General features: G+C 44.1%; 1 protein-coding gene across 1 annotated transcript in view; it reads left to right on the forward strand.

Annotated features, from left to right (window-relative positions):
- Positions 1–1917: 1917 nt before the first annotated feature.
- LOC136629075 (zinc finger protein 420-like) overlaps positions 1918–25339 on the forward strand; it is a 61708-nt gene continuing 38286 nt past the window's right edge. The window contains exons 1-8 of the mRNA XM_066605199.1: positions 1918–1986; positions 3576–3717; positions 4773–4952; positions 5035–5158; positions 5241–5305; positions 5791–5893; positions 17890–17910; positions 22986–24193. Coding sequence (XP_066461296.1) covers positions 3616–3717; positions 4773–4952; positions 5035–5158; positions 5241–5305; positions 5791–5893; positions 17890–17910; positions 22986–24193 — 1803 coding nt within the window. The 5' untranslated portion in view covers positions 1918–1986; positions 3576–3615. The remainder of the gene's footprint in view (positions 1987–3575; positions 3718–4772; positions 4953–5034; positions 5159–5240; positions 5306–5790; positions 5894–17889; positions 17911–22985; positions 24194–25339) is intronic.

Here is a 25339-nt window from a genome sequence, read left to right on the forward strand (position 1 = left end):
TGGGGGGCATCTTTGCTGGCCTCAGGCATTAAGTTTCATCCGCCCTCACGGATTGGATCTCTGAGGGGGGATGAAACTTTAACCTTTTTAATTTTTACATTTGATCCATTGGATAATGACAATCACATGGCCGGGGACTCCTGGCTTCTGCGCATGCACGCAACAGTTTTGCCGGCAGCGCGCATGCAAAGAATCTGGTGAAAGGCCCTTGCAGGACCAGATCGTCGGGGGGAATCACTGAGGCCAGAGGTGGGTAAGTTATGTGAGGGGAGATTAAACTTTCCCCCACCCCCCACGCTCGTTTGTTTCTAGCAACATAACATCACTAATAAGAAGGGACCCATTGGAAAACTCGGGCGTCACATTCGTGCGTTTTGTAGCTCATGTGAAAGCAAACTAAAGCCCAGACACCCAGGCGTGAAAACCGCAATGGGTGGTCACTAAGGGGTTAAACTGAATGATGCCGCTGCTGACTAACGATGACTGTCTGGTCTGCCTTCACAGGGGACAATTATTGTGCAAAGGGTTCAGTCTGTGGAGCGACTAGTCCTGCCGTCCAGAAGGGCCTGCACTTACTGTCAGTCATGTTTTGTGGCCACGTCTGCCTGGGCCGCCCTCTACCCGCTTTTGTGATTATTACATGGCGTGTATTGTCACATCAGTATGGTTTATCAGATATCTGGTGTATTAGAGATATGAGATATCACCCCCCCCCACTGGCATATTACTATTAGTTATTGCAGATTGAAGCTTTCAGAGTCTCCATAGCAACATTAAGGCCTCATGTCCACGGGGAAAATCAGATCCGCTGCAGATTCTACATGGAGAATCTGCAGCGGGTCCCTCCTGCCCCGCGGACATAAGTGCTGAAAATAGAAATTTAAAAGCATTTACCTATCCGTAGCGGGCGGCGAAGGTCAGCTGTTCCTCACGGCCGGATCTTCATTTTCGGCCGGCGGATGAATTCCTGACGCCGGCGGCACGTCGCCGGCACGTCGTCGACGTGCCGCGCGCATGCGCCGGGCACATCCGCCGAGCCGAAGCAAGGGAGATGCGGCCGTGAGGAAGAGCAGAGCTTCGCGGCCCGCTGCGGGTGAGTAAATGCTTTTAATTCCTATTTTAGGTCTCCCGCGGATCCGGACGGCTTCCATAGGCTTCAATAGAAGCCCGCGGGAGCCGTCCCCGCGGGAGACCCGCATGAAAATGGAGCATGGTCCAGATTTTTTCATGCTCCATTTTTTTTTAAATGCCTTTTATTGACGATCCGCGGGTATTTATCTACCCGCGGGTGGTCAATGCATCCCTATGGGGTGCGGATCCGCGCGCGGGAGATCCGCTGCGGATTTTAAATCACATTTTGCCCGTGGACATGAGCCCTTAAGGAACAACGACTTCGTGTTAACCCCGTGTGGGAGCTAGATTCCATTGTATGTAAGCTGAGGCTGTTTAACGTGACTGCAGATCAGGACTTTAAGGGTTAGGCCGGGTTCACATCCGCGCTGGAACCTCCGTTCAGAGGCTCCGGCACAAAATACCGGAAAAAATAGCGCTGCATGCTTCTGGTGAGATGCCGGGCAGCTAAGCAGAAACCAGCGGGGTCCGTTCAGCGCTGTTCGGTTCTGTCATAAGACGGATCCATTCAGCCAGGGGATTCCCCTTTCCTGCTCCCCCCGAACGAAGTAGGAGAACTGAATGGGAGAGCAGCTTTAATTGAAACCAGGTTGGTCTGTACTGGGGACATCAGACATAGAGCCGCTCATCTTGTTCCTCCCCCTACTGGGTGTGCAAGTCTTTAGGAATGAAGTAGGGGAGGGTTCCTGGTCACATGATCTGTGCTGCTTGGCAGCAGGACACGCCCCTTCCTCTGGTGCTGGGATGAGTCATGGGCGTGTTCTTAGACTCCGCCCTCTGCTGTAGCTAATAGTGCGTCCAGATGTGGCGACTGCGCATGAGCGGCACAAATCTCAGCTTGGTATGAAGTTGGGGGTAAGTACTACTGATGGGCACCGTCACCCTCCTTGGTGAGCCGGATCCTTTGACTCTTTCGGCTCTTGGTTTAGTACAGATGCAGTTCTGCCCTCCTGACTGCTGCAATGGCTGGCAGGACTCCTGACCAGTGCCATGTCACTGTGTGCGGTACTGGCAGTGGGTAGATTGGCGCAGGTCGCTGGAGCTCGGGATGCTGGAGCCGTAGCCTGTCCGGTTAACAATGGGGGCATCTTATTCTGATAGTAGAGCAGCCGGTAACATGAGAAGGGTCTTCTGTGAACTAGATGTTGGATTGAATTAATTTACATCAGTGCAGAGCTGGAGGATGGCGCCCCCTAGCCAAACATTCCTCTTATGGTGGGTCTGTTTGGTTTCCAGGCTTCTGGCTTTTTTTATTCTGTTTTTAAAGTGACTTTAGCAGTGCCGGTTCTCCATGGAGCGCTGATGTGAAGGAGCCCGGCAGCTCCTTTTATGGTTTTTTTCCCTAAAATTTCTGCGCTCGCTCAGACATATTGCAGGTTTTTTATCCTTTTTTACAACTTATGACGGGGAGTGAATGTAATAGTAAGTGCCCTAATGCTTTCCATGAACTGCACTTCCCTGTGTGGAAGACTCTCATGAACGTCCTGTCACTGCAGAAGGTTCCTGAGCTGTCGTCTGTCAGCAATCCCTCAGTGGGGTTAGTATATAATGTGCCTTCTTCACAGCCCCTATATGACTGTGGCCATTCAATGTTTACATACCCCATAGGGCTCCTTCACACAGGCTTATCTAGTTTGGGTTCACAGCGTATTCAGGCACTGAAACTGATCATATTTATTGCCTGACCCGTTATTTACAAGTGCATATACTGTGTATTTCATGCATAGATAATCCCCCATTGACTCTTTTTTTTTGCGTATTCGCATGAACCGTGTATTTACGCACTTCCGTTGGCTTCAATAGGCTATTTCGGTCCATGATATGGACCACAATAAGACGTGCTGCCTCTTTTCCCAGGATATCCTACAGCACTAGACGCCTTTTCATCACATCCATCACTGTCCATTATAGCAATAATAAGCTACATTTCCTATCTCCCACATATTCACGTATGGGACACATTCAATTTCAGACCATTTAAAAAGGTATTCCAGTGGTATAAACGTAGTCCCTATTCTGTGGATGGGGAGTAACTGATGGGTAAAGGTCCGACTACTGGGACCCCCACTGATCACCAGAACAAGGGTCCTGTGTCCCCCTTTGAGACTGGTAATAGAGTAGCCATGTGCATGCTCACTCCCGTTACATTCATTTCAGTGGCATCCTAAAGTCCTGCCAGGCACACAGTGCAGATATCCATGGCATTTTAGAGAAAACATACTTTAAAAATGCCACCTGAAATGGAGAGAAAAGTCTTCTTTAAGGGTCGCTGCTAGCTTCTACCTGCCCAAATTCACTGCCAGTTTAGCAATTGGGCAGCATTTAACTTGCCACAGCTTCCCATACGCAGTTCCTCAAATGTTTCCCCTTATTCTCTTCAGTAAATGTATTTTTTACGTGGAATTTGTGTGGTTTTTACATTCGTTCATCTTCTTTCCATTCAGGTTCCTACAATACTGGATCCTCTGATATCTTCTGTATAACATGATTATCCTGACTGACCCATTAAGAGTGGAGGACAGGAACAACATGCTGGAAAGTGTATTAAATATCACCTTCGAGATACTGTTCCAACTTACTGGAGAGGTGAGAGACTCTAATGATGTCACATTACATCATTCTTATCTATGGTAATAACAGATGACGTCACTGGAGAGGGGAGAGATTCTGATGATGTCACATTACATTATTCTCTTCTATGGTAATAACAGATGATGTCACTGGAGAGGGGAGAGATTCTGATGATGTCACAATACACCATTCTTATCTATGGTAATAACAGATGACGTCACTGGAGAGGGGAGAGATTCTGATGATGTCACATTACACCATTCTTATCTATGGTAATAACAGATGACGTCACTGGAGAGGGGAGAGATTCTGATGATGTCACATTACATTATTCTCTTTGGTAATAACAGATGACGTCACTGGAGAGGGGAGAGATTCTGATGATGTCACATTACATCATTCTTATCTATGGTAATAACAGATGACGTCACTGGAGAGGGGAGAGATTCTGATGATGTCACATTACATCATTCTTATCTATGGTAATAACAGATGACGTCACTGGAGAGGGGAGAGATTCTGATGATGTCACATTACATCATTCTTATCTATGGTAATAACAGATGACGTCACTGGAGAGGGGAGAGATTCTGATGATGTCACATTACATCATTCTTATCTATGGTAATAACAGATGACGTCACTGGAGAGGGGAGAGATTCTGATGATGGCACATTACATCATTCTTATCTATGGTAATAACAGATGATGTCACTGGAGAGGGGAGAGATTCTGATGATGTCACATTACATCATTCTTATCTATGGTAATAACAGATGATGTCACTAGAAAAGTGATAGACTCTGGAAATGTCTGTAGCGATATTTACTATAGGGAATCTGTCAGCTTGAACATGTTTTCCGGACTGCAGTCTGAATGTGATGAAGCAGGAGGAGCCGAACAGATTGATATATAGTTTGGGGAGAAAAGATTCAGTTTAACTTCCACTTGTTCTGAGCTTAGACGTCCAGTGGGCGGTCCTATCAGTGACTGATGCTATTTTTCAATGTACAGTCATAGACAGTTGTGTTTAAGCTAACTGATTCCCATTAATATCTCCCAATATACAGGATTACAAAGTAGGGAAGAAGACCTCTAGTGATGGCTGTCGGGCCCCTGTGTGTGATGAATGGGGAAGACCGCTGAACCCAATCCCTGGGCCCCCACCTCACTCCCTGATACATGAGGACATCAATGTACAGAAGATTCTAGAACTTATTAACAAGATGATTGAGCTGCTGACTGGAGAGGTGATGCTGCAGGGAATGCTGGGACATTATACAGTAACAGCACTGGAGGCTTCTGGGTAATGACTGTATATTGTGTTGTCAGGTTCCTATAAGGTGTCAGGATGTCGCTGTCTATTTCTCCATGGAGGAGTGGGAGTATTTAGAAGGACACAAGGATCTGTACAAGGAGGCCATGATGGAGACCCACCAGCCGCTCCCATCACCAGGTAATAGACAGGACTAAATCCACAGGGACTTTATTATCTGTATATAAAGAGTGACTTCAGTGTCCGTCTGTGTTTCCTGCAGTTCCATCCAGTAAGAGAAGAACCCCAGAGAGATGTCCCTGTCCTCTTCTTCCACAGGACCATCAGGTAGATGGAGATGTCCCTCTGATCTGTAGAAGGCTGTGAAGCTCTTGTCTTCAGTCTTATTAGATGTCTTCTCCTTGTGTGATGAGGCCGGTGGAGATGGCAGGATTACCGCTGACCAGAGACATTACATCTTGTCTGGATCTTCTCCCAGTGTTCTGACGGTGGAGACTGCTGGTGGGAATAAGGAGCCAACAGGTTGGATTTATATCTATCTGCTCCTTTATTTCCCCGAGACAAGCAGTGGATGTGTCTGGTAGACGCTGATCTCCTCCCCTGAGACAACGTGCAGCGTGTCTAGCCATGCCGGATATACATGTGTATGAGGTTCCTGTGTGATCATTGAGCCGCCATGTAATATCTATATCCGGCTTCTAGACCTGCAGCTATGTGGCTCAGATAACTACTCCTGTTAGGTCATTATGTCCTAAGACATTCCACACGACTTCTCCAACCGTCTGCTGACTTTTACAATATTTGTCTCACAGCTTTTGTATCCGGATGAAGATCTGACCAATATTAATACTACAGAGATAAATGTGAAGATCAAACAGGAGTGTAAAGAGGAGATTCCTACAGACGACTATCCAGGTGAGTAGTAACCACTAAATAAAGTAGAGAAGAGTCACAGAAGATGTGATCTCCAAACAAAAGATTGTCCATAACTTTCACCTGTATTCGTGGATCTCTTAAGTGGTGTAGTATTAGCAGCCTGGAGTGTTGCTAGAGTCTTAAAAGATCAGGACCACAACCTGCAAGACACATGTTGTGCCCCCTTAAGCAGTTATTAGGCCTGCTTCCCAGACTTACCTGCCTCCTGTTATTTCCGGCAGACGTAGGTGTCGTCCTGTTCCCACGGTATCCTGAACTGCTGTACACATCTTTTCAGCAATGCGGGGGTTATTTCTTTCAGTGTTCCAGTTCAGCTGTAAGGCATCAGCAATTACCTTACTATTTAGCTGATCTGGGAACTCGGTCTCATTGCCTTAGTGCTGGTGTATTTTTCTTCAGTCATCCAACCTGGTTCCTGTTTCCACGTTCCTACTTGCTCGATGTCTTGTGCTTCTTCCGTGTGTGTTTTCTCTAGTGCCTTTCTGTCTTTGTATTATCTTCATCTTTTGTGGGGAGTCTCTACTGTTTACATCTATTGTACTCTGTGGTGTTTCTAGTTTTTCAGTTTATCTCTCCTGTGCCCTGTCAGGGATAAACAAACCCCAGGTGAATACCGCAGGGTCATTCCTGTCAGAACGATTACCCTGCTTCTAGGCAGGGCTTTTCACTAACCCTGTTTAGTTTCGAGCGAAGTTTTCATCTCACATTGCCTATTAAATGACATCGGTCCTTGCTGGGACTAAGTGTTCTTTAGTACTTCTGCTCATGGATCAGACGGACTCACAGCATTGCGCTCCAATACCTCCGTCTACCGGGATCAGCTGCCAACCTTACTGTTCTGGATCATGGCCTAGTGGGTAAGTTGGCACAGTAGGCCCACACCCACCAGCCGTAACAGAGGTAGTCCATCTGACACTTGCCAGAGTTGCCTATGGGCAGTCGAGCTCTGCCTTCAATACTTTCAACTGCCATAAATGTGCACATTCAGATAATAGATTGAGTAGTTTTCTCCTAATACATAACTTCTGAGCAAATTATAAGGTGATTGGAAATAAAGTGACGGCCTACAGATGTGTTTCTGTAATGGCTCCAAAGTGATGTAAAGTTGTGGCCCATATAATTATTAAAAAATGCCTTAATAACGCACAAAGGTTACCACTACGTTACGTCCCGCAGTGTTGGTCATGGGATTATAGAACAGACTTTAACTATGTTATCTTTTCTAAAAAAAATAAAATAATTCGCCAGACAAAAGGGTGGTGGGTATTATATTTGGCTTTCTTTATTAAAGCTTAAAGGGGTTTTCCAATAAAAAAAAAAAAACATTGGTGGCCGCATGGGAACGAGTTATATATTAAAACATATACACAGGTCTCTATTCTGCACTGCTCCATGACATGTTTACATGATGTTCCCTGGCTAGAAGAGTTGGTGACGTTATGGTGCTTTGGCACCATGGGAACTACATGTATTACATGAACATAGGGGCGGAGGGGCCCAATAGTTTAAAATAACAAGTGATCCAACCCCTTCAATTAAAAAGCACATAAGATTAACCTTCAAATAACATAACGTAATACCAAAAATAAGCAGTTCAGCCATAGGCTCAGGCTCCAGCATAAATTTTCACTGAAGAGTCCATTCCATAAATGAGTGACTTTACCCAAATGACCAGGGTGTCTCACAGAGGTAGCGCAGGTGCCACATCACCAACCGCTAATTCCACCATAACTTACAAAACCACATTAAAGATGTCCAGTCCAATATCTAATGCTCAAAATAAAGGTCGGCCTCACTTACCTGAAGATCTACCTGTCTGTAGGAAAAGCCCCAGATAAGGGGCATGAGGTTACTTATGAGCCAATTCACTTACTTCCTCATTGTGTTTGTGGTGGAAGCTGTCCCATCTGAGGTATGTGGGCCGATCAGTAGGTTTACACTACAAGGATGTTTGTATTGAGCTGTTCCGAATTTTTATGGTGGTGTTCAGAAAGTCGATTTCTATATCTGAGTAACTACATGCCAGTGTTGACATAAAAAAATAACTGAATCTTTCATGGAATTTCATTAGGTCTTGTTCTGAGTTGGTCCAGATAATTGGGATATTTTCAATGTAGCAGACGTAGGCCAATGGTTGAATGGAGCCAAGAAGTCTCCCTCCAGATTTGCAATGAAAAGGTTTTTGTATTGTGGTGCCATTTTTCTGTCCATGCAATTCCGGTGAGGTGAAGAAATATCTAGTTGTAAGGTGGATAAACCTTGTGATTTGTAGCACAGTCAGAGACGATCCCATTATCCTCAAGGTGCTCCTGGCAGGCGGTTAGTCCATCCTTGTGTGGGATGTTGGAATGTAAGGATTCCACATCTATGGTGGCTAGGATGGTCCCATCGGGAGGGGACCTATGGTTCTAGTTTGTTGAGTAGATCCGTGGTGTCCAGAAGGTAGCTGGTTGTGTCTCTCACCAGTGGTTTATCCTTCATAATAATTATTTTGTTTTTAAGGCTGGGTTCACACGCGGCGGATTTGCCACGGACATTCCGTGTGGAACTTTGCCGCGGCAAATACTCATGTGGCCGCTAATCTCGGGATTAGCCAGCCATGTGGACGAGATTTCTCAGAAATCTTGTCCACGCGGGACGGCAAATCCGCTGCGGTGCGGATTTGCCGACCGCAGCATGTCCCTTTTTTTTTTTTTTCCCCCGGCCGCAGCAGAAGAGTGAGCGGCTGGGCCACTTCAAAACCGCCTTGGGTTTTGAAGCAGCGGTTCTCCCGGTGGAAAGCTCGTGGTTTTTCACTGTGGCCAAACCACGAGATTTCCGCCGAGAATCCGCCTTGTGAGAACCCAGCCTAAGAATTAATTTTATTCGCGGATAAAAGGTACAGGAATGGGTACTAAGTTCGCACAAAGTTATGCCAACCTCTTTATGGGTACATTTGAAGAAAGTAATTTTGTTTAAATCATTTTTTATTGAACTTTTTCGATAAACAAACAGTAGTACATCATACTGATCTGCAGTTACCCTTTTATCTAAACATATCCACGCTGATTCTCTCGCATCATAAATCGTTGGTTTTCCCTGCAGAATACACTTATTTTGTAGAACAAAAAACTAAAAGATAATAAATTGAGAAAGAAAAAAATAAAATAAATTAAAACACAACAACTTTACGATGCGTTAATACACGGCACATGTCTGACTAGAGGGGTGGCAGGTAGGGGAGGGGGGATGCTGGGGTAAGGGGTCGGGGGGGGGGGTATAGTTCTTGCTTGTAGGCTTATCAGGCTCTCTGGGGTCCCTAAGGGTCCAAAGTACCTGTATATAACCAGTTTTCAAAAGGTTTAGATGCTCTCATGGCAATCCACGGGCTCCAAAGATCATAAGACCTTTTGCGATCTTTTTCCTTCTCTGCTCCCTCCATTTCGTATCTCATAAGAATATTAAATTTTTCTGTCCACATAACCTTTGTGGGTGGGACCGTGGAACGCCATAATCCCGGGACAGACATCCTGACCGCCAGGATGGCCAATCTCAGGAGTTCGGTTTTGATCTTTGCCATGGACCCCGGGAGCATTAGCAGTAGGGCCATTTTTGGTGTAAAGGACACCGTCGACCTGGTCATGTTATTGTAGAGGAGCTCTACACTTTTCCATAGTTCAGCTACTAGTGGGCATTCCCACCAGATATGCAGCATAGTTCCTATGCTATTCTGGCATCTCCAACATGTATCAGGAACTTGTGCGTCCATTTGGTGCAGTTTCGACGGTGTCCTGTACCATCGTGATAAAATTTTGAAATTTTGCTCCTGAATTCTGCCGAATTTGGTACTCTTATGACACATAAGGTAGGCCCTCTTCCAGTCTATACTGGTGAACGTTACTCCCATTTCCCTTTCCCATTGTGCCACGTAGCTGGGTGGGTCGTCCTCTGTCCCACGGGCCACCAACATTCTGTATATCAGCGAGATCCCGTGGTCCACAGATGATGATGTCATGCATGCAGTTTCAAACTGGGTTAGCGGTATGCTGCCACTTCCCCTGGGCGTCAGGGACTCCACATACCCCCTCACCTGGAAATATTTCAACCATGCCCCTGGTGGGGGTCTGGTTTCTCCATAAAAGTCTCTCAGGGGTTTCACTCCTGACTGTGTGATTACGTCTCTCACTCGTGGTATCGGGGTGTTAGGTAGGGACAGGACCGGACCCCCTCCTCCAAAAGCCTGGAACTGGGGGTTGGCTGTCAGTGGGGTCAATGGTCCCGGGACAGAGATCAAACCCAATTTCCGGGCAAATGTGCCCCAGACGCTGAGCACTTCCCTTACTTGCGGTGAAAGGGAAGTTATCTCCTTCATATATTGTCTCGGGATCCATGGGGCCCCCTGAACCGCCGTAGATGTAATGTTGTGTTCTAACTCTACCCATAACTTTGCATTCTTGTCTCTCAGGAGTGACAGCACATAGTTGCTCAGGCTCGCCCTATAATACAGGGTGAAATCTGGGAGTCCCAGTCCTCCCTGATCCTTGGGGCGTGTGAGAAGCGCATATCTAAGCCGGGGTCTACGACCCCTCCAGACAAAGTTGGTTATTACCGCGCGCAGGTCAAGCAAGAATCGCCTATTGAGGTGGATAGGTAGTGTCTGACACAGGTAAAGGAATTTTGGTAGGATGTCCATTTTTACGGCATTTATTCTACCTGTCCAGGATATGTAGAGTGGGCTCCACTTTTCTAGGTCCCCTTTAAGTTTGGTAAGGAAGGGTTGGAAGTTTAAATCAAAGGTCTGGTCCGGGTTTGCGGGGAGTTGGACTCCGAGGTATTTTATAGATGTGGGTTTCCACTTAAACGGGAAAGTCTCTTCTAGATCCAGGGCTTCTCTCTGGGGGATCGTTACATTTAATATCTCTGACTTTTGTAGATTTACTTTGAAATTGCTTATCCCCCCGTACTTTGCGAATTCATTCATCACTACCGGGAGGCCTATTCTTGGGTTTGACCCGAACAGAAGGAGGTCGTCCGCAAACAATGCCATTTTATGTTCAGAGGTACCATCATGTATGCCTCTAATTGATGTATTACTTCGAATGGCATTAGCTAATGACTCCATTGACAAGATATATAGCAAAGGCGACAGCGGGCAGCCTTGTCTAGTGCCATTATGGATCATTATAGGTTCTGAAAGGGCTCCATTTATTTTGATCTTGGCTGAGGGGCCATTGTACAGAGCCATGATCCATTCTCTTGTCCTCTGCCTGAGGCCTACTTGTCGTAGGGTCCCCTCCAGGTATCTCCATCTGACCCTGTCAAAGGCCTTTTCTGCGTCTACCGAAAGCAGACACAGTGGTTTATTTTGTGCTCTAGCCAGGTTGATCAGGGACATAGATTTAATGGTGTTGTCCCTGGCTTCTCTACCAGGGACAAAGCCCACTTGTTCTTTGTGAATCAGGCCCGGTATATGCTTGCCAAGCCTATTAGCAATCAGCTTAGCGAACATTTTGACGTCGATGTTTATCAGCGATATTGGCCTGAAATTGGAACAGTGCGTTGGATCCTTACCCGGTTTTGGGACTACCGCTATATGCGCTTGAAGGGCTTGGGGGGGGAAGGGATTTTCCCTGGACACCTCGTTAAATGTTTGTACTAGGAGGGGGGATAGTTCGTCTTTGAACTGTTTGTAGAAACGTGCCGAGTAGCCGTCTGGGCCTGGACTCTTCCCTATTTTTAACTCACCAATGCATTCTAAGACTTCTTCCTGAGAAAAGTCCTGATCTAGGTTTTCTGCTATTTCCTCCTCTAATGGACCTGGTCCGAATTCTTTTAGGAACTCCTCTTCTTCCTTATTGTTGGTCTCGTTTAGTGTCTGGTCCTTTTCTATATTGTAAAGTCCGTCATAGTAGCTGTGGAATTCGTCAAGTATATCCCTTGTTGAGAAAGCTAAGTCCCCTCTGGCTTTGTGAAGTTTTGCAACGAATGTCTGAGGCATTCGTGGGTGTAGGGTTTGCGCTAACTTACTACCACATTTGTCCCCGTGTTCGAAGTCGATTCCTCGCATCCTATCTCTATAGGCTAAAGCTTTCTGGTCTAGGATTACCCTGATTCGTTGCCGTAGAGACGATATCTCTGCCTGCAACCCGCTATTTGGCGCTTTTTTATTTGCTAATTCTTGCTTCTGGAGGTTTGCCAATAAGTCTCCCAGCTCACGCGCTCTCTCTTTTTTAAGTCTTGCCCCATGCGAAATTAATGTGCCTCTCACAACGCATTTGAGCGCTTCCCATTTCACCGGGGCCCGTGTTTCTTCGTCCTGGTGGTCTATTATGTAGTTTGCTATGGTGGTTTTAATTTCTTGTATACACAGGGGATCCTTTAGAAGATTATCATTTAACCTCCAATTTTTTTGTCTTGTGTCTCCTTGCGTGTCTGCAAATTCTGCGTACACTGGTGTGTGGTCAGACCATATCAGGGGTCCTATGGAGCTGGACGGCTGGGTGTCCAACAACGAGTGAGAGACCCACACATAGTCTAATCTGCTATAGCTGTTGTGTGCAGATGAGTGGTATGTGTAGTCCCTTTCCCCTGGATGCATGACCCTCCATAAGTCAACCAGACGCATCCCTCCCAATTCCTTGAGAAGGGCGCGTGTGGCGGCCCGTGAAACAGAGGACTTACCTGAGGAAGTATCATGTTCTGGGTTGAATGCGAGGTTGAAGTCTCCTCCCAGTATAATGGTTGAGCCCTCTGCGAACCTTGCTAGCTTCTCCAATGTAGTCAGTCCAAAGGATGTCTGTCCCTGATTTGGGAAATAAACATTGGCAAAAGAGATTATTTTACCTAACACCTCTGCTTTAATAAACAGGAAGCGTCCCTCTGGGTCACGTAATACGCCAAGGGGCTGAACTTGTAAAGAATTATGGAAGGCGATAGAGACACCACCTGCTTTGCGATTGGGGTCGGGGCTGTGGTACCAAGCAGGGAACCTTTTAGTGGAGCATGTCGGGATCTCACCCGCTTTGAAGTGCGTCTCCTGGAGCAGAAGGACTTTGATTCCTTTCCTCTGCATGTGGAATAGGATTTGACCTCTTTTGGATGGTATGTTCAGCCCCTTGGCGTTGTAGGTACAGATTTTTAAGCTAGCCATGATGTTCCCCCCCCAGAGACGCTGCCCTGCCTTCATATGTACTTGACCCGTCAAGCAAGTTGGGGTAGGGGGCAAAGGGTTGGGAGAGTCTGAGGGAATGGGGATGGGGAGCGGGATGGGGGGGTGTCAGAGCATACAGTTTTCCTTTTGTTTTTTGTGCCTTAGGGAGCACCATCCATACACATAAGGGAAAAAAAAACAAAAAACAGTTAGCCGTACTAAAAAAGAAAAAAGAAAGACAAATACAAAACACAAACAATCCCCAAAACAGGAGGGGATAAAAACTCAAGTAGAACCCCATATATGCCGTGAGGGGCAGGGTTCTGCTGCCCGTCAAACTGGGCTTCAGGGAACAAACTATATCCTTTAGTGCAGCTCTAGGCTGCGTAATCTATGTGGGAAGCGGAGAGGCCAAAAACAGAGGTCTTCCCCCGACTTCACCATCGCCGTGGCTCACCCCCTGGAAAGGAGTGAGGTCTGTGTGAGCGACAGTATGCCGCCAGAGACAGAGGGGAGAAAAGAGGGAGTTTAGAGAAAATAAGAAGGACTAGTAGGAAAGTGGGAGGGGGGGGGGGGTGTGGGGGGAGAAAAGAATGGGATAGAGCGGGTGGGATAGATCGGGGGGTTAGAGATAAATGGGGGATACAGATGAGAGAAAGAAGAGGGGGGGGGGAGAAAGAAAAGGGAAAAAAATAAATAAATAAATAAATAAATTAAAAAAAAATTTTTGTGCTACTGAAGACGAATTTCCAGCCCGCCGCAGGGCCATCCCGTTAACGGGAGTCTAAGGTGAGTCTATATTCGGTCAATTAGGAGTGTGGAAGGAAGGGGTACTTTTTCCTTTCCTCCTTCTTCGACCCCAGGGTTTCGTAAGTCCGTTTAACTTGGATCTTCCAGTGAATGCGATTTCTTCAGGTTCCGTTGCTATCTTGATTCTTGGCTTCGGAGTTTCTTACTTTGCGCCCACCTTTTCCCGCTTTTTGCCATTCGGACCTTGGTGGAGGGACCGGGGGCCCTTTGAAGGAGGGCCAGTCTGGGATTGCAATGTGTGGTAATTCCAGTGTCCCTAGAAACTCTGGAAGATCGCCCAGATTCTTGAAGGTCGCCGTCTTCCCTCCTCGTCTTGCTTGTAGTTGAAGCGGAAATCCCCACCTATAGGGGATGTTTCTTTCCCGCATGGCGTTGAGCAAGGGTTTCAGGGCCCGTCGTAACTGCAGCGTGCGCCTAGATAGATATGGATACACCTCAACTGAATGACCCCTGAACGTTAAGTCTTCCGCTGTTCGCGTTCTTTGGAGTATTTGGTCTTTTTCCTTGAAAAAGTGTACCCGGCAGATGACATCTCTGGGTCTGGTTGGATCTGTGGATTTCGGACCAAGAGCACGGTGAACTCTGTCCAGTTCCAAATGGCTCTCTGCGGGTCTTTCCAGGATGTGGTTGAAAAATTCAATGACCCAGTCTTCCAGCTGGCTATTGTCAACCTCTTCTGAAAGGCCTCGTATGCGGAGGTTGTTCCGCCTATGGCGATTTTCAATGTCGTCTATATGGTTGGTTAGGTCCGCGATCTGGTGTGCTTGCATTTCTAATAATTGCGCATGTTCTTTGACGGTGTTCTGGATCATATCCTGATTCTCCTCGATTTGAAGAAAGTAATTTTAATAATGCCCATATTATATTTAAGAGCTTTAGCGACTATTTTTTATTGATCTGGGATGGGGACATGGAGGATTTAAAATCTTTTGTGATCAACTTCAATGAAAACCATTAGGGGCTCAAGTTCACTGTACTATGAACCCTACCAGTGTGATCTTCTTAGACTTGGAATTATTTACTCACAGTGACAATATCCAAACTTAAACCCACTTTAACCCCTTCAGTGGTGGGTTTCTTACCCCCCTGTCAAACCCACCAGGGAAGTTTTTTTAAATGGGCCAATTATTTAATTTCAACAAATTTTCCAGTTTCGTTCCAAGATCCATAAACTTTTCAGTTTTCCATTGACACGGCCGTATGAGGGCTTGTTTTTTGCGGGACACGTTGTACTTTTTGATGGCATCATTTTTGGGTATATATAATGTATTGCATAGTGTTTGTAAAAAAAAAAATTGTAGGGAAATTGGGGGAAAAAATAAATTCTGCCATTTGTTTTACTTGGATTTCATTTTTACGGCGTTCAGCGTGCAGAATAATTAGTGTGGTAACACGATTCCACCAATACCAAGTTTATACAGTTTTTTTATGTTTTGCTATTTTTGTACATTTTAAAACATTTTTGCTTTAAAACAGGTTTGCTTTTGTGTCGCCACAGCGCTCTAGAAGGACGTCTTTTTTTTACTAGATTCTCTGAGCAGTATAAAGAATATATTAAAGTAATTCTACAGGCCGATACGATTACGCCAATACCAAATTGTAATAGTTTTTTTTCTTTTTCACACAAAAAAAAAGAAAAGAAAAGTTTAAATCGCCCCCTTTTGCCATATATATAATAAAAATCTAAATCATAAAAGAAAAAATACATATTTGGTATCGCTGCGTCCGTAAAAGTCCGATCTATGAAAGTAGTGCATTATTTTTCCCGCACGGTGAACGTAGTCCAAAAAAAAATAAATAAAGAACGCCACAAATGCATTTTTTCAGTCACCCTGTCTCCCAGAAAAAATGTAATAAAAAGTGATCAAAAAGTTGTATGTTTTCCGACTTAGCACTAACGAAAACTACAGGACATCCCGCAAAAAATGAGCCATCTCACAACTACGTCGACGAAAAAATGAAGTTATTGTGCGCAGAAAATGCGGCAGAAAATGATTAAAAAAAATTAATGTCTGAAAAAAAATAAGTACTACAGCAAAAAAAAAAAACTATACACATTTGGTATCGCAGTAATCGTACCGATCCGTAGAATAAAGTTATCATGTCGTTTTTGTTGCAGTTTGTGCGCCGTATAAGCAAGATGCACTGAAAGATGGCGGAATGTCATTTTTTGTTTTTTTTTCATTTTACTCATCACTTATTATAGGGTATTTAAATAGCACCATTGAAAAATACAACTCGTCCCGCAAAAAAACAAGCCCTCATACAGCGACGGCGATGGATAAATAAAGGAGTTATGATTTTTTAAACTGGGGGAGAAAAAAAAGGAAAAGTGGAAAAAAAGGGCCGCGTCATTAAGGGGTTAAATAATGTACTAACTTCCTCCTCTTGGTCATTACGACGCACGGATACCACATGTGTAATTTTGATTTAGATTTTTTACAAAGTAAATGGAGACAAGTGTTTTTAGTTTTATCTTTTTTAATTTTTGTAAATTTTTTTTATTTTTTTTTTTAAACTAAAAAAAACAAAAACTTTTTGCTTTGAGGGACTTCCACAGAGACCCATCAGGACCCCCTGATCACATTACGGGGGTCCGATGGTGACAGCCCTTTACATGCTGCAGTCGCATAGACCACAGCATGTAAAGGGTTAACACAGCAGAGATCGGAGGTTTTCTCCATTCTCTGCTGTGTAGAGATAGTGCCTGACAGCCAAGCAGCAGCTCTCCCTGCCACAGAGACCCAAGGACTGGCTTTTGACAAGCCGATGGTCTCCATGGCAACCTTTAAACAAAGCAGTGCAGGAGTTTGAAAATATAAACGGGAGGCAGATCGGTAATATCTTCCTGCGTCTTTTTTCAAAGTCCTGCACTGCTCTGTGAGGGTCTGTGCAGGCAGAGCACACTGCCACAGCTTATAGCATTGTGCTCTGCAGCTCCCATAGTGAAACATAGCCCGGAAATCTTCCATGGTATATCACTATGGGCAGTGGAGCTCGTCCCGGAAAATTTCCGGGCGTGCCACTCAAGGAGTTAATCCTATCGACTCCAATAGCTATCTAAATTTTTCTAGCTGTCATGTGAAGAACTGGAAAACTAACATCCTGTATGGACAGTTTAAATGGATTAAGAGAAATTGTTCTTCTACCCAAATATATAGTGAACAGACAAATCCTGAAACCAAGATTTAAGGAGAAAGTGTATCCTACAACACTCATCTTACACACAAGTCCTGGAAGAAGACCACCACACGGACATAAATAACAAAAAAGATACCTAAGAAAGATGATTTTAGTCTAAATACTGTTTATTACCCGTTACAACTCTCATCATGCCTCAATTAAAAAAACATTTTTTTAAGCATTGGGGAATCCCTAAAGGAAGCCCCCTTTTTGTGTAATGACATCCCAGATAACCCCAAAGTTGTTTAACGCAAAAACATGACCCTAAAAACATCCTGGAACCTTCGTGTCCTTGTATTAGTCTACCTACTTCAAATAAGTGCACATTTTTGTTACCTTTTGTAGGCTCCTTTAGGTGTTGTTAAAAAGGTGTAAGTGCTGACCATGTGTACAACATGGAAAAAAGGAGATCCTAATGAATTCTGATCAGGACCAATCAACTTAAGGCAGATTTTCAATTGTGGAGTAAGCTATATCCTTTATCTTACTGAGTGCCCATGTGGCCTCAAGTATATTGGAAGGACTATAAATGCTTTAGGAACACGTATTAACAAACACTGTTTCAATATCTCCATGGATATACGAAACATGGTGTTTCCTGACATTTCTTATATGTCCATGACAGAGACGTGACAAAACTCTGTGTTACCCCTTTGGAATATGTTAAACCTTGGTCCTTTTAGCATTTAGAGTCAAAATAAATGTTTTGGATTTTTAGACTGGACACTGTTGTTCCAAATGGCCTTAATGAAGCCCTGGAAAAATTATAATCCGTCATTGATTATATCATGTCCCTGATACTTATATTGTTAACATTATATTTTTTTCTATATCTTTTACATGATTCTTCTAGTACACCAATTCACCATTACAGGTAATTACCTTATTATTATTCATATTGTCTTGTATGCTTGCCTATTTATATTCCTATATATATATATATATATATTTACTATTCCTATAAACAGAGCCATTGTAATTTTATTGTTTTATTTTACCTGCATTTCACTATCACTCCTCTACCTTATAACTTGATATTTTTAAAATATTCATCATTCTATGAGCTCCCTCATTGCAATTGTTTTTATGTAAAACTAAAAAAAAGGGGGTTTGGTACCATGTTAGTTTGTGATTTGTTCTCCGTCAGAGAAACCAAGTAATCTTGTAAATATATTACCTTTTTAATGTCTAACAAAAATACATTATAAGTAGAGATGAGCGAACCTACTCAGCCACTCCCCTTTTTCGCCCGAGCACCGCGATTTTCGAGTACTTCCGTACTCGGGCGAAAAGATTCGGGGGGCGTCGTGGGTGAGTGGGGGGTTGCAGCGGGGAGAGGGGGAGAGAGAGAAAGGGCTCCCCCCGGTGCCCCCCGAATCTTTTCACCCGAGTACTGAAGTACTCGAAAATCGCGGTGCTCGATCGAGTAATTACTCAAAACGAGTAGGTTCGCTCATCTCTATTGATGTTACAGCAAGCTTTTGGATCCTCTATTAACCCTTCATCAGGCTTAATGAAACTGTTTAGGATGAGGCACATTTATAATATACAAATGCAGAGCGGACACCCCTTTTGATCTAAATAGAAATGTTCACACACAGAAATATGAGACTGTTTTGTACTCAAAACTTAAAACACCAGACAAACTGAGCTGAGAGATAAATACTTAATCAGTCCACTGAGCTCAGGAATGTGAGAGTTTTATGATGTCTTATCTCCTTTAACCTGCACATATAAGGAGATGGAAACACTAGCCCTGCAGCATCACCTATTGGATGGCAACAATCTTACAAATTAATCTCTGTATTTTTACTACTCTTCTTGAAAGTGACATTTTATTATTTTCCTACCAACTCTCATGAGAGCAGAAAATTTTCATTTCTTGTCTCTCACCAGTGGTTTAAGGACACCCTCTACCCATCCTGAGAATCTTTCAGTCAGGTTCCCACACCTGAGACTATTGGTCTTCCTGGATTGCCAGATTTCTCTATTTTGGGAAGCATGTAGCATATTCCAATCCCGGGATTCTCGGGTATTAAGTCCAAAACTCTTTGTACAATTTTGGTCTTGTCATCTTTTACTAGGATATAAAGGGTTTTGTGGGCTGTATACATGTGAGCACACCATGATTGGTTGCTATTTGTTATACTGCTGTGCCGTGATTGGTTGCTGTGGGCAACACAGATTTTCTTTAAAATCTCAATCTAAGCTAATGTGTCTTTCGTTCAAGTTTTAACCCTTTCCAATCCACTGTCTGACATCAGACGACATTCTGATTGAAGGCTATACAGCTCCGATGTCGGAAGATGTCCAGCAGGGTATTCTTACTGTATATTACTGTCTGTTGTGTTGTTGGGGGCCTCTCCAGTATGTTCCATACCGCAGTACTGGCTCTAGCCAGCAGACGGCACCATTGTATATTGGCAGAAAGAGAAAGCCCCCTAGGAAACCCTGAATCCAAAATTGGATTGCAAAGGGTTAATCCCTGGCAATGTGGGGTATCCCTGCTTGCTTAATAACTGCAAATGTGCGGCAATGACATCTGCCCTCACGTGTCTGCCCGTTTGGGAAGGCCTAGATTATGATGTGTACCCCCTACCCCTCCGCTGCACTTAATAATCACATATGTGCAGCAACTACGTCTGCCCTCGGGTCTGTCCATTTGTGTAGGCATAGCTTATGATGCCATCACCGCACAGTGCGGCGGAGGTGCGCCTACACATCACCAAATAAATCTGTCTTGTCGCACCCCCTTTAGAACTGTATACATTTTGGAGATAAAAAGTAGCTTATGTCCTTCTTCAAGATGCAAGTTTTCTCCTGACCAAATTTCATCAAAATCGCTTCAGCCGTGTAAAAATGTAACAGACAGACAAACAGATTGTCGCATTTATAATATTAGTATAGATTAATGCCTGATGAAGAATTCTAAGTAGATACGAAAGCTCGCTGTAACATCTTCTCTTTTTGTTAGCCATTAAAATGCATCGGGTCATCGAGCGGAGGTGTGAGAATGGTAGCGCATGGGCAGAGATGTGTGAGCGGCTGCGCACAGGCGGAGGTGTGTGAGCGGTTGCATACAAGCGGAGGCGTGTTTGGAGTGTGATCCAGTCAATCTTCACTACTTCCACAAGTGAATTGTTGATCCCCATTAGGATGAGCTTCATGCCTGACAATGCCATCCAGTGAGCTACTTGTGCAATGTATGCGGTCCTTGATTAGCCGATCGAGGGTGCAAACTGTTGCGCAAGATGCATGCTCGTTGCACATTTGGAAGCCCAAATCCTGGATCTCATTGAGCGACTGGCAACACCTGAGATCCATTGACAACATGGAAAGGAGTTTGCTGCTCACTGAGCAGATGCTTGCTGGGGTAGAGGTGGGGGCGGATGGTGTAACGAAGAGCAGGGGGAGCAGGCAGCTAGCTGGGTGACAGATAGAAGGAGGGGTAGAGCGAAGAGAGGGAAACTGGTGCTGAACTGGCACAACCCAACAAGTTTGCAAAGTTGGCAGATGAGGGAAATGCCATTGCAGAGGCAGCACGGCTGCAGCACGACATGCCCTCTGAACGCCAGGGTGAGAAGGGGATGGGGAGTGCAGGGCAGGCTAGACCGATCCTAGTGGTGGGGGACTCACTTATAAGGGGGACAGATAGGGCAATCTGCCATAAAGATCGAGATTGTCAAAAGCGTTTAAACTACTAAAACAAGAAGGCAGCGAAGAAGCGCTAAAATCATACAGGGAAAAAACTAAATATGTGAAGAAAAGATCAAAATTGCTAAGGAGGCGGCAGAAAGACTGATCGCCAAAGAGAGCAAAAACAACCCTAAACTATTCTTCAACTATATTAACAGTAAAGGGATTTGCACTAAAGACACTGGCCCTTTAACAAATAATGCAGGAGAAACCATAAAAGATAATGGGGGGAAGACAAATCTATTAAATAGTTTCTGTTCAAGTGCATTAACGAACGAAAAAGAAATGTCACACGAGATGCAGGGGAATAAAACGACTCCCCCCCCCCCCCCCCCCCCCTAAATATTGCATACCTCCTACAGGAGGAAGTGCAGAGCCGCTTAAATAGGATTAAAATCGATTAATCACCAGGCCCAGATAGAATACACCCAAGGGTTCTAAGGGAACTAAGTGATGTGATAGCTAGGCCGCTATTTCTTATATTTATAGACACTATCAAGACTGGGGTTGTACCATTGGATTGGCGCATTGCCAATGTGGTTCCAATATACAAAAAGGGGTCCAAAAGAGAGCCTGGTAACTACCGGCCGGTAAGTCTCACTTCAGTAACTGGTAAAATATTTGAAGGGTTTCTGAGAGACGCCATAGTAGAATACCTCAAGGAGTAAAACCGTATAACCTCTCAGCATGGGTTCATGAGGCGTCGATCATGTCAGACCAATCTGATCAGCTTCTACGATGAAGTAAGTTCTAGGCTGGACCTGGGAGAGTCTATTGATCTTGTATATCTTGATTTCTCTAAAGCGTTTGACACTGTGCCGCGTAATAGGCTGATATATAAAATGAGAAGCTCGGATTGGGAGAAAACGTGTGTATCTGGGTAAAGAACTGTCTCAGAGATAGAAAGCAGAGGATGATAATAAACGGTTCATACTGTGATTGGGCCCCCGTCGCTAGCGGGGGCCACAGGGTTCAGTACTAGGCCCCATTCTGTTCAATATATTTATCAATGACCTGATAGGGGGGCTGCACAGTAAAATGGCAATATTTGCAGATGACACAAAATTATACAATATAATCAATGCAACAGAGGACAATGTGCGGCTACAAATGGACCTGAATAAGCCGGGGGCTTGGGGACAAAAATGGCAAATGGAGTTCAGTGTTGATAAATGTAATGTTCGGCACATGGGCAGGAGAAAAGGATGTCACCAATATACACTAAATGGGGTACCACTAGGGAAAAGTGATATGGAAAAGGATCTGGGGGTACTAGTGGATTGTAGACCAAACTGGAGTAACCAATGCCAGTCAGCTGCTGCAAAAGCTAATAAAGTCTTGGGATGCATTAAAAGAGGTATAGGGGCGAGGGATGAGAACGTTATCCTCCCACTATATAAGGCACTAGTCAGGCCCCACATGGAATACTGCGCACAGTTCTGGTCACCGGTGCTCAGGAAAGATGTTACAGTGCTGGAGGGGGTTCAAAGAAGGGCAACTAAACTAATACATGGAATGAAGGGACTGGAATACCCAGAGAGGCACCAAAACTGGGATTATTTACCCTGAAAAAAAGACGGCTAAGGGGCGACCAAATAACTCTGTATAAGTACATGAGGGGACAATACAAGGATCTCTGCCAGGATCTGTTTATACCCAGGACTGCGACGGTAACAAGAGGACATCCGCTACGTCTAGAGGAAAGCAGGTTTCATCACCAACACAGAAAGGGGTTCTTTACTGTAAGAGCACTTAGACTGTGGAACTCTCTGCCTGAGGATGTAGTGATGGCAAAATCCATGGCGGAGTTTAAGAGGGACTAGATGTCTTTCTACAGTGCTATAATATTATAGGATATAGACATTAGGTGATCAGCGGGGTGGTTCTGGGTCTTACAGTCAGGTAGGCACTATCAAAGGTTGATCCAGGGATTATACTGATTGCCATTTCAGAGTCGGGAAGGAATTTTCCCCCAAATGGGCTAATTGGCTTCTGCCTCTTGGGGTTTTTGCCTTCCCCTGAATCAACAAGGGGGTTGAAACAGGCTGAACGAGATGGACATTGTCTTCATTCAGTATAACATACTATGTTACTATATCTACCAGATTGCTTGGTTTTTCTTAAGGAGAACAATCACGTTTTACGATCTCATAGAAATGCCGGTTACAGAACACAACTCGCCGTTTCTGTTATCTAAATGAATTTTAAGGTTATATTGTTCAAAAATAGTAAAATCAGTTTTGTTCTTGGCAGATGATGGTACTGTGAGCTCAGAGGGACATCTGATATCTGTAGTTTGTAAAGAAGAAGACTGCGATATCCCACAAGATACATATGAAGAACCTGCTAATATCCCATACGTTCTCTCAACCCTTCACAGCAAAGATCCATCATCTGATCCTCCTATGCATGTCCCATCTTATTCATCACAGACCGATAAGCAGAAGAAAAGGGGAGAACATCAAAGAGCTCACACAGGGAAGAAGCGGTATTCATGTCCAGACTGTGGAAAATGTTTTAACTGGAAATCATTTCTTATTAGACATCACAGAATTCACACAGGAGAGAAGCCCTTCTCTTGTGCAGAATGTGGGAAATGTTTTACCCATCAAACACAACTTGTTTCACATCAGAGAACTCACACAGGGGAGAAGCCATTTTCATGTGCAGAATGTGGGAAATGTTTCAGTAGAAAATCGGCTCTTGTTATACATCATAGAATTCACACTGGAAAGACACCATTCTCATGTTCAGAATGTGGTAAAAATTTCAGTAGGAAATCGGTTCTTGTTCTACATCAGAGAAGTCACACAGGAGAGAAGCCATTTTCATGTTCAGAATGTGGGCGATGTTTTACTAGGAAATCTGTTCTTGTAATACATCAGAGAATTCACACAGGGGAGAAGCCATTTTCATGTTCAAAATGTGGTAAATCTTTTACCCGTCAAGCACAGCTTGTTTCACATCAGAGAAGTCACACAGGAGAGAAGCCGTTTTCATGTACACAATGTGAGAAATGTTTTACTTTGAAATCAGCTCTGGTTATACATCAGAAAATTTGCAGAGGAAAGACGCCATATTCATGTTCAGAATGTGGGAAATGTTTTAGTCAGAAATCAATTCTTGCTACACATCAAAGAATTCACACAGGGGAGAAGCCATTTTCATGCCCTGAATGTGAGAAATGTTTTTCATATAAATCACATCTCAGTGGACATCTGAGAACTCACACTGGGGAGAAGCCATTTTCATGTGCAGAATGCGGGAAATGTTTTACTCGGAAATCAACTCTTGTTGTACATTTAAGAATTCACAGAGGGGAGAAGCAATTTTCATGTGCAGAATGTGGGAAATTTTTTAATTGGAAATCAGCTCTTGTTATACATCGGCGAATTCACACAGGGGAGAAGCCCTTTTCATGTGGAGAATGTGAGAAATCTTATACTCGCAAATCAAGTCTTGTTTTACATCAAAGAATTCACACACCTGAAATCCCTTTTCTTGCTCAAAACGCGTTAAATCTTTTACCCATCAAACACGACTTGTTTCACATCGGAGACGTCACACAGGAGCGAAGTCGGTTTCCTGTACAGAACGTACGAAATGTTTTACCACGTTAGCACATCTCCTTGCATCAGAGAAGGCACACAGCAGTCGCAGCTATTTTCATGTTCAGAATGTGGGAAATGTTTTGCCAGGCAAAGACATCTTTTTATCCATCAGGGAATTCACACGGGGAAGTAGCAATTTTTGTTTCTTTCTCTAAACTCATTTTATTCGCATAAAATATAAATTAAGAATAGAAGTTACCGGCAAGATGAAGTGAGATGTCACAGAAGAGAAAGGGAAGCAATTCGGAGCACGAAACGATGAATACGAAATGTATGTAATTACCAGTAAACGTCTGTTATCTAGGAAGCAGCTAGAATCCAGATAACACATCTATCATTATGGATAAAGGCTACATAAAGCGTCTTCTCCAAACAGATTATTATTATTCCTGCTGGATACAATAAGGAGACCTACAGCATTCACATGTAATATAAACGAGTGCCATCGGTCAGATAAGAGGGGATTATATAGCATCAGACTGAAAAATTGTCCAACTGCGTTATATCTGAAGTTCCAAACAGGCGATCCAGGAGTGGGCACCAAGATGATTGAGCCCAGTGACTTTTTTTCTTTTCTCCTTGAGACAAGGCTTAAGTGGAGACTACATGGCTGCAGACGTCATAGTTAATTTTGAAGTCTTTTGTGCATTTAGAGGAACATTAAAAAAAAAAAAAGTGGGCGGAGTGCCCCTAGAAGAAAAGAAAACAATATGGCTGATGTGCTGGATTGGAGGAGTGGTGCAAAAGGGAGTAAGAGAGGTGCTGCTGGCCTATTGCACTTGGAAACCAATGGTTGTATTAGTATTTATAGAGATGATGATTGGGTAATAAGCAAGGACTCTGGAGCAACCTATAGGCAGTGGTCGAGAGGAAGGTTGTGTCGCCAATAAATCAAACCCTTTGTGGAATCCAAAGATGCTTTATTTATCCAAAATTAGAACCAGCAATGTAACGTGTTTCGAGATTCGCAGGCCTCTTCATCAGACAGCTGGCTAT

The sequence above is a fragment of the Eleutherodactylus coqui genome, chromosome 5 (genome assembly GCF_035609145.1).
Source record: "Eleutherodactylus coqui strain aEleCoq1 chromosome 5, aEleCoq1.hap1, whole genome shotgun sequence".
NCBI classification, from domain to species: domain Eukaryota; kingdom Metazoa; phylum Chordata; class Amphibia; order Anura; family Eleutherodactylidae; genus Eleutherodactylus; species Eleutherodactylus coqui.